The 9,669-nt window shown below is 38.5% G+C and overlaps 2 protein-coding genes across 2 annotated transcripts; one reads left to right on the top strand and one right to left on the bottom strand.

The window, feature by feature from the left end:
- Positions 1-5,102: 5,102 nt before the first annotated feature.
- On the top strand, positions 5,103-5,702 carry LOC121991549 (ethylene-responsive transcription factor ERF018-like). Its single transcript, XM_042545542.1, has one exon. The coding sequence runs from the start codon at positions 5,103-5,105 to the stop codon at positions 5,700-5,702; it is 600 nt and encodes a 199-aa protein (XP_042401476.1).
- A 596-nt stretch (positions 5,703-6,298) lies between these two features.
- On the bottom strand, positions 6,299-8,290 carry LOC121989535 (protein TIFY 10a-like). The gene is made up of 5 exons (XM_042543636.1): positions 8,004-8,290; positions 7,093-7,249; positions 6,816-7,018; positions 6,683-6,740; positions 6,299-6,609 (listed from the first exon to the last, which is right to left on the bottom strand). The coding sequence occupies exons 1-5, from the start codon at positions 8,128-8,130 to the stop codon at positions 6,480-6,482; spliced, it is 675 nt and encodes a 224-aa protein (XP_042399570.1). The 5' UTR covers positions 8,131-8,290; the 3' UTR covers positions 6,299-6,479.
- Between the last annotated feature and the right edge of the window lie 1,379 nt (positions 8,291-9,669).

Raw genomic sequence — 9,669 nt, 5'->3', positions numbered from 1 at the left:
AATACGAAATTATACTACGACTATTCCAATGGTTTGTTCCTATCCATCTTATTCGTGAGCAATTGTTTATAATTTATAAAAAACTAATAACATAATCTTCTGTATGTGACACCACACATCATGTTATCTACAATATAAATTAATTGAACAACTACACTTAGCTTATAAATGTAGATTTTTGACCAATATGATTCTTATTTCTAAGTAAATGTTTATACAAAAAGCTAGACTTTTAGTATACATTCCAACACAGACAGGTCGAAGGGATGATCGGATGTCTAGTAGGTAAGTTAAGGTAAGTCACTGGAGGTGAGTGACTATGAGGACGTGTTCCAAGGAAGGGAACTTAGGCGTCGATCCAACTTAGATCCATTTAAAAATCTAAGTTGAGATCGTGACTAGATTTCGGTCTCGGGGAGACGGAATCTAATTACTAATCTTTTCTATTGTGCAAACTTCTGTTTTGTAGGGTAGTTTAAACTATTATTTTACCTCGGACTAACTCTTTCTTGCAGGAGAAGAACTTTCTGTAGAAAGGTGGTTTGGGCGCCCAGAAGACAAATGTTTTCCTCGATAGCTTGGAGCACGCTGATTGGTCTGACGGCGTCACGGTCCAGGCGCCCGGAAGGGATCCGGGCGCTCGGAGCCTCCTATATAAGGAGGGTGAGTCCTGGAGCAATTCACAACAACAACAACAACAACAACGATATCTGCTCTACTGCGTTGTGCTCCTACGACACTACTCCGACAACGTGCTGCTAAGAGTTTTTCTTTCCTTTATTTTGTTGTCGATATTGTTTTTAATAGTTCCTGTACTCAATATTGTAATCTGATTTTACGAACTATTAGTGATTGCCCAACGAAAGAACTCGATAAGTGTAGACCTTGGAGTAGGAGTCGACCAAGGCTCCGAACCAAGTAAATTGGTTTGTGTTAACGTTGTTCTATTTTTTCCGTTGTGCTTACTCTAATTCAATATGAGAATTTTTCGATCGATATTCACCCCCCCCCCTTCTATCGACTTTCACGATCCAACAAAAATCTCCTTTTATAGCAAGGAGGCATGAGCCCCTCATGTTCTTTGCCCGTGTCACGGTCGGGCCTTTGGACACGACCAGAGCATGAATGAGCTCAGGTGGAGAGGCACGATCGTGCCTTGGGGCATGGTCGCCCTATGAACTGGCTCTGGAAGGGAGGCACGATCATGTAGTTTCACACGGCCGCCCCTAGATTGGTTATTGGTGGGAGGCACAGCCGGACTCTGCTTGCTCTCTAGTGAGGGGGCACGATTGTGCCTCCAGGCATGGCCTGACTCTGCTTAAGTGGTGGTGTGACACATGGTCATGCCAAAGGGCACTACTAGGACTTTGCTACTCTTCTAGGATTGCTTTGAAGTACGCCTTAGCTCTGTTTTCACTCCGAAAATGCATTCTATCAAGAAAAATCAAACATGAATAAATATCCAACAAAAAGAGTAATTATATTGAAAATATGATAAAGAAAAATATAATATCATAGAACTCAAAGAATACAAATGAATGTGTGTTAAAGTATGCATAAAAGTATATATAATTTACGCACATCAAGGATCAAGCACATGGAACAAATAAAATCCAGAGTAATCATTACCTAGTAAGAGACACTTAGGGTGTGTTTGATTTGTTTGCATTTTCATTTCATTTTCTAGAAAATCATATTTTATCATTTTTTTCATAAAATGACTTTTCTGCGTTTTTCGTTTTCTTAGAAAATGCTCTCTCTTTTTCTTGAAAAAAACGTGAAAAATACAAACCAAACGCGTTTTCCATTTTCTCATAAAATAAAAATAGAAAACAACATGTAAAATGTAAACCAAACACCCCCTTGTCTTCTCTATCGTAGGTCATATCACATTAATGTGATCTAATCTTGAAAGCACATTGGTGCATTTTGGGCTAGGGAATCAAGGCGGATAATGCAGGTGGCATGCTTAAAAGGAATGGCTATATTTAAAGACATAATGACTGAGGTGTGTTGATATTTAATGTGTAATCTCTTCATAATTACACAATAGATCCGTCACGTGGCTTAAGTAGTCAAGGCAACTAGAATTTTTCCCATTACAAAACAATCTAGTCAGTCAGACTCCTGCCTCCGACGACTAAACTTAAAGAGGAGACTTATGATCCGGAGGATGATCAGTGGACACCACGTGGATATAATAAGATTAGCGAGACCTACTGAGGTGGCTCTATTAGAGGGAAGTTGAGTCGATGCTCAACTCCCAAGTTTCCTGACTCCTTAGCTCCCAGGCCTCCCTGACCTCCCAACTCCCAAGCCTCCCGATTCCTTAGCTTCCCAACTCCCTTGGTCTCTCATCTCTCGGGCCTCCCAACCCCTTAGCCTCCCAGCTCCTTGATAACACACATCTAAGTACATCAAAATCTTAATATTCATCTTCCTTTTCGTTCTCTAACTCGAGCGTCGATAACTCGAGCGTCGGAATGGCTGTGTCGAGGAACCCCTGGTCGTCATTCTAATCTTCTTCTTATTGTTTGCCTCATTCAAGCTCCGACAGTCAGATCATCATATCCTCATTGTCATCCAACGATTGACGATTAAGTTGACAACAAATCCAACCCACTGATAATTTAATTGTCGATGTTTACAGGAAGGATCAATAACCATTTGAAGAAGAAATCAAATCCCTCAATTAACTCATTATAACTTCTTCTTGCTTGATCTTTTTTGTTGTGTGTTGTAATATTATTGTAGAAGATTTCTCTACCTTCGTTTTTGTCCAAAAAGGAGGAAATCGATAGAGGTTGTAAAACACTAGATTAGCCTTGGACGTAGTCGTCTTGACAAGCGATGAGCCAAAGGAAAACAAACTCATTAGCATTATGTTGTATTGTGTTAACTTTGCTTCGAGATTTTCACTACATTTTCAATGATGAAGTGATTGGAGCTATTCAACCCGTCCAACTTGTAATGATCATAACAATAATAATTAAATACCAAACATAGCGCCTATTATTTAATCATAAATAACTAAACACTCCGTGCCAAAAGAAAAAAATTTACTAAACAAGGACATGGTGAGGAGGTATTTACTAAATATCATAAATAACGCCTATTCAACCCGTCACCCCTCCTTGCCTCGGCGGTCTGCACTTTCTACCTCTTCGTCAGCAACGGAGGTATTTATTAAACAAGAAAAAAATTTACAGTTACCTGGCGAGCAGAGATCTTACTTCTTGCTCCTTGCCTCGTTGCCTCACTACCTCGCTTGCAGCATCTTGCGAGCCGATCGACCACGAGGCGGTCGCTCGTTGCCTGGCGAGGAGCGGTCGCCCCTCCTTGCCTCAACGGTCGACGCTCGCTGCATCTTCGTCGGCAACAGAACTATTTACTAAACAAGAAAAAAAATTGCGGCTACTTGGCGAGCAAGGATCTTGCTTCTCGCAACAGGAGAGGGAAGGAGCGGAAAGGATGCCTCGTGCGGCTATGGGAGAAGTTGGGAAAAGTTTAGGTTAAACAAATAAAATAATTGTGATTCATATGTTTATATAATGACATTTATAATAAATGTTATGACATGGATTCTAATATGATATTTATTTTTAAAATTAATCATTTTTTATGAATGTCCTTATAGAGTATTTATAATTACGTTTTTTAACAGGTGTCATAACTACAGTGTCATAATAGGCCTTTATTCTAGTAGTGGTACTTCTTTTTTTTTTCAAAATGATCAATCATTTTCTATGTTTTTGGTTCTCTCTCCTCTCATGCCAACTTGTTATCAGCATCCTACACATGCTTTACACACCTAAAATCCCTTCACGTAAGTATTCTCTGAGCACTTGTCCTCTAGAAGTACTCCCCGTTGAACATATGATTCCAATATCTTCATATATGAATACTGGTCTTTCCTAGTATCTTCCTCAGCTTGATGATCAAGATCTACTTCTGTATATCAGAAGGCATGCATTAAACTGCAGATGCCACACTTTATCTACTGTCGCATACTGCCAAATTAAGAAGAACAGCACCAGTTTCGCAGTTTAGTTGCACTGTTAATGGAAAGGAAAAGGCAAAGCTTGTAACTATTGTTGAGCGGGATGCAGGATGTCGGCTTGGAAACTTTGTAACATTTATTTAATGCATCCACAATGGACAGTGATATATAGGTCAAACTTAATCTGCAGATATTCACACACAAAGTCTTCTTGGTAATTAACATGAAGAACACATTCTGAAATTGCGTGGATCAGTAAAGTGCAGTCTTTCCAGATTTTATTATAATGAGATAAGAAATTAATTTCTGACGGATATATATTTTTAGAAAAAAAAAATAAAAACTCCTCTAATCTTCTAATCACTTGGGTTAACTATAAATAGCTGAATTAGGGCTTGCTCGAAATTATTTTTAATGGTCTCCTTTTGTCCATACATGAATTCTGACAGGAATATATTCTAGATAAATTAATGTGTTATTAACGATAACTTTGTTGATTTAGCAAAATGTCACATTCATGTTTTAATGGAAAATAGAAAATTTTAATGAGTAATGGATTCTAATTAATATAACCAATAAAATTAAACTAAAGTTATAATAAATTTGTATAATAAATGTTAATCCTACTGATAATTAGTAAGTAGCTATATAGTATTTGAATTTGTCACATAAATGGTAGAGTTAAATTTTGATTTTGGATTATAATTTAAAATAAAAAATAGATTGGAGTCTCTCAATGAAAACATGAGACGGCATAAGAAAAACAAGGACGGCGTGGCGGTATAAAGGAAGCCCGCACGAAGCACCGCAGAACCACAGAGGCGGAACCACTTAGAATCTGATGTGGTCTCGTTTAACAGTACGAGTGTCACCCAAGAAGACACCTACCTTCCCCACAATGACCCCACCTAAACGATGAAAACTACTAGTTGGGTGGAAAAGGAGGTTGCTTTCATTTGAATAAGGCACGGGACATTGTTTTCGATCGATGCGGCTGCTCGCATGGTCGGTGTTATGCATATAAACCGGGCATCGGCTTCCCGCCATTTCGACGATTTGGTATTTCGTCGAACGCCAAAATCCGGAAGCCCTCGGTTACTCAATGTCGGAGAAGAAGGAGAGGGAAGGCGGTGGTGGATCGCCTTCCACGGCGGCATCGGCGGCGGAGATAGGGGAGCCGCGCTATAAGGGAGTGCGGCAGCGGAAATGGGGGCGGTGGGTGACGGAGATCCGCCTGCCCAACAGCCGCGAGCGGATCTGGCTCGGATCCTACGACTCCGCGGAGAAGGCTGCCCGCGCCTTCGACGCCGCCTCCGCCTGCCTCCGCGGCAGCCGCGCCCGCCTCAACTTCCCCCAATCCCCCCCGCCCCGCATCGCCGCCGTCCGGCCCCTCAGCTTCCAGCAAATCCAGGCCGCCGCCGCCCTCCACGCCGCCAGCACCCCGCCTTCCCCGATCCTCCCCCCGCGTATCTCCATTTCTCCGGCTTCAGACTCTCCGTCGGGGGATTCCTCGGCGGGGAGATCAGAGGAAGCGCTGGACTGGTCGTTCATGGATTCGTCAAGGGAAGCTCCGCCCGACGTGGAATGCGTCGACTTCCCCATCGCCATGGACGACGACTTCATGTACGGCTTCGTCTCGGAGGAGCCGGAGTCGCCTCCCGCCGATCACGGCGGCGTGGATTCGTCTCTGTGGAGCTTCTGAAGGAATCAGGCTTAGAACAGATATGCGCATAAACCTAAAGAATGCGTTATTTATTCATTATTACCATTAATTTATTCTAATTAATTCATTTATTACTTATTTATAATAAATAAGGATGAGCTCCATGGCCAGCAACTTGGCCCGGATTCATTCTCTCTCTCTCTCTCTTCCACTTACTAAATAAATTCCAATTCTTTAATCGTCTGCTGGTTCTCTTATACATTGTAATTGGAAATGATTGGTTATATAATTTGAGATCCAAATTCAAAAAATAATTTATTAATTTGATTCGATTTACTTGTTCTTGGATTGAATCTGCATTTCAACTGTGGACTTCATCTTAGCTTGCTTCAGATTGTATTTAACTAAACTACATATTTTGTTATGCTACCCCAACACAGTTTTCTTTCTGTCGACATTTTAGGGCAGAGAGTGTCACACTCAAATGACATAAATCTCAAGGATATCATTTGTTCTAGAGTGACCATTATTATCAATTCACTGAGTTTTTTTTAATTTTTATTTCCTTATGCGCAGAATTATTTGGCTAAACATAATCTCCTTTCTCAAATTTCAAAGTAACATTGGAAAAAACGTAACTTAATCTTGCAATCGTATATGTATATGCCACATCAATAACAAAGAAGTGATATTCTCTCTTTCATTATCACAACAAAACTAAAGAGGATCATAATGGATGTCACAAACAACAAATAGCACATCTAACTCTTCCTCCACGTGGTTAAATTTGCGGAAACTGGAGACCACTCTTCCATGTCATTTGCTAGCATCTGAACTGTGATCTGAGATTTGTCTGCCTAGGTTGAGCCAAGGTTCGCTAGATTCCAGCTTTGCCTCATTCACCGACGAAGAAGGATTGCCTTGATACGGTGACTTGGAATGGATTCTGAAACATTTGAGCAAAGAGAGCTATTTAGTTTCATTGTGAGCCAACACCAGCATATAACTTCATTACTAACCTGTCTTTCCTCTTCTCGAGGAACCGATGCAGGGAATTCCTTCTCATTATCGGCATATCTACAACCCATAAAGATTCTTGTTACACTGAGCAAATTGTTCTCAAACTATACTTGTTAACTGATATCGACTGACCCTGAGCCAGCTTGGTTTCAGGCTTGGAATTGCACTCAGCTCCAGCAGCTGCAACGTGAGGGGTGGAGAAGCTGAAATTTTGAGCTGGAACACTCTCTTTGCTTGCCATCTGCATCAGGTCCTTGGCTCTGTCGGCGGGATAGTTGTTGAAAACAAGCACCTCGCCGGCATAAAAGATAGTGAGCTGGTTCATCTCCATCTGCCTGAAATATTCATCATAACATCAAGTTCGACAATTCTGTACTCAGCAATGATACCGATGCCAATTTGCTCTTACTTGGTTTCTGAGGCATTGGCAGGTCCTTGTGTTGATTGTTGGGGGGAAAAATTCAAGGATATGTGAGAGGTTTTCTCTTGGTTGATCTGTGTTTGGATCTCTTCTAGCACATCTACCCTTGGAAACAAGTTGATGGTTTTGGGTTCCCTAGATTTGCCTGATAACGAGTACAAGAAATTGATTCAGAAAATTATGAACCACTGGCCTGCTTATTAATTTGAAGGGCAAACTAATCAGGAAAAGAGAAAGTGAAAGAGAAATATTTGGACAAAATCAAGTGGCCAAAGTTGAATAGGAAAAAATTAAAAGGGTCGAAAATCATCAAAGGTGTTCATGTCAATAAATAAAAATATTTTTGTGAAAATAAGAAAGAGATAATTATATAAAAAAAAAGAAATTTAAATTTGGGGCGCCTTTGAGAAAATTTAAAAAAAACGATTATTGGGAGAAACTGCAACTCACTGACAAGCTTGCATGAATAACTTCTTTTTGAAAAGAAAAAAAAAAAAGCATTCAGATAAACTTGTTTGAATCAGTTGTTTAAAATCGAAACATTTGCAGAATAAAAACTTGACAAGAATAACTGCAACGAAATTTCATAAGCTCGCATACAAAAGGGAAAGAAATATATAAAAAAAGGAAGCAAAAAAGCTCATTTTGGTAGGTTTGGGTGAATCAATTGTTCAGGTAAAAAGCTTTGCAGAATCAAAGTAGGCAAGTCCGATAAGTAGTAAGATCGGTGATTTCGCTGTCCAAATTAGAAACTTCAAAGAAAAAACTGGGCGATCACACCGAAACACAGCTTCAGCGGGGAATCCCCAAACCAAACACGAGCAATCAACTAATTTCCCCCCAATTTGAAAACACAGAAAACCGAACAAAAGTGCCAAATCCGTGACGAAAAGCCTCACCTTGCGGCCGTTGATCGAGCGGCGGAAGGCCTCCCAAGCTGCCCTTCTCCCTCAAGTACCGGCTCAACAGCCTGCACGTCCTGGAGAAGCTGGACTCCTCTTTGCTTCCCATATTCTCCTCCACCATTGAGCTCGCCTTCAGTTGAATTCGACGCCGAATTAATGTTCCCTTTTTTTGCTCGCTCGATCTCTTTTAAAGCCTCCTAGGGTTTTGCTTCGTCGTAGCAGCGGTGAACTGGATCGCAGTGCGGTGGGTGGGACTTGACTCTTGAGAGAAGAGAAAAACAATAATAAAATTGGTAAAAAAAATATTTAAAAAATGAAGTAACAAGAACGTGCTTTATTTATAGTAGTGGAGAAAACAGACGGAAAAAATAAAATAAAATAAATTAATTAACGAAATGAAAACGTGGCCGACAAAGGAAATCGGTGACCGAAAGTTTCGGGCAGCGGGCGGCACCTGCTTTAATTTTGAGGTTTGACAGAAATAGTATTTAAGCGAATTGGTGATTTTCTTATTCATTTCTGAGAGGAGACTTCCAAAGTTTGATTAAATCGATATAAATTTATTAATTAAAATAAAATATGTATTTTATTAAATTTAGTGAGTATTATTATTAATTATTTATTTTCTTTTAATATCTACCTCTAAGTCAACTTAAAAAGTTTTTTTTTTCACAGCATACTAATACACGCCAATTTTATGGTCCATATTTGTTCGTTTACTAATAAGGTCAAAGATGAATTATATTATAAAATTCATGCATCTCTTTTTTTTTTAATTAAGAATAAATAAAGAATTAGATGCGACATTGAAGGGACAAAGTCCATTGAATGGGAATCTTTAGAAGATAATATTTATTAGTTTAATATTGCTGGCCATTCAAATTTACATGATCAATTTTGTCTCGGCTGAAAATCAGACGCATATAATTTGAAATATGAAATGAAAATTTTATCAATTTTATGAAGATTTTTGGGAAGGTTGTAGAAGACATAATTTTTTTTTTATTATTATCATTATAAGATAGAGTATCGTTACTTTAACGGCTCCTCCCGGACGATTTCACAAGGATAAATTATGGGGATTTAGTCTTAGCTCTTAAGATAAAGACACGAGATAATATGTATTATAAGAGAGAGTATAATTGACGTGATAGGTGGTGATGATGTTGATTAGAGAGATAAAAGCACCGACAGTGTTTAATATATATCTAAATAAAAAAAGATTAGAACATTAAGGCACTCATGATATATCACGTGCCACAGGGTGCTTCGGAGCATAAGGTAAACGGCAATTTATTAAATGACTAATCTAAATTTTTAAATTGATTAAAACATGTATATTATTTTAATATTCATTTCTTTAAGTATATTTTTTATTTTATATTCCTGATAAATTTAATTTTTCTAATCATTTTTTTTATCATTTTTTCTCTTTTCTTTCTTCTATGTATGTATGTAATTTCTCGTTTATTTTTTCTCTCCTCTTTTATCTTTCTTCCTTTTTTTTTTCATAACTCGTATGAATAATATTTTATAAGACTTAATTATTTTTTTTGTAATATTTTAATATATTTAGAAAAATTGAAATAAATAATGGATAACATATTTAAACTCTTTGCAACCCTATAAATTCACAGAAACTATAATAAATATAATTTAA

This window comes from Zingiber officinale, chromosome 6B (genome assembly GCF_018446385.1).
Source record: "Zingiber officinale cultivar Zhangliang chromosome 6B, Zo_v1.1, whole genome shotgun sequence".
NCBI classification, from domain to species: domain Eukaryota; kingdom Viridiplantae; phylum Streptophyta; class Magnoliopsida; order Zingiberales; family Zingiberaceae; genus Zingiber; species Zingiber officinale.
This window is presented reverse-complemented; position numbering and strand designations above follow the sequence as displayed.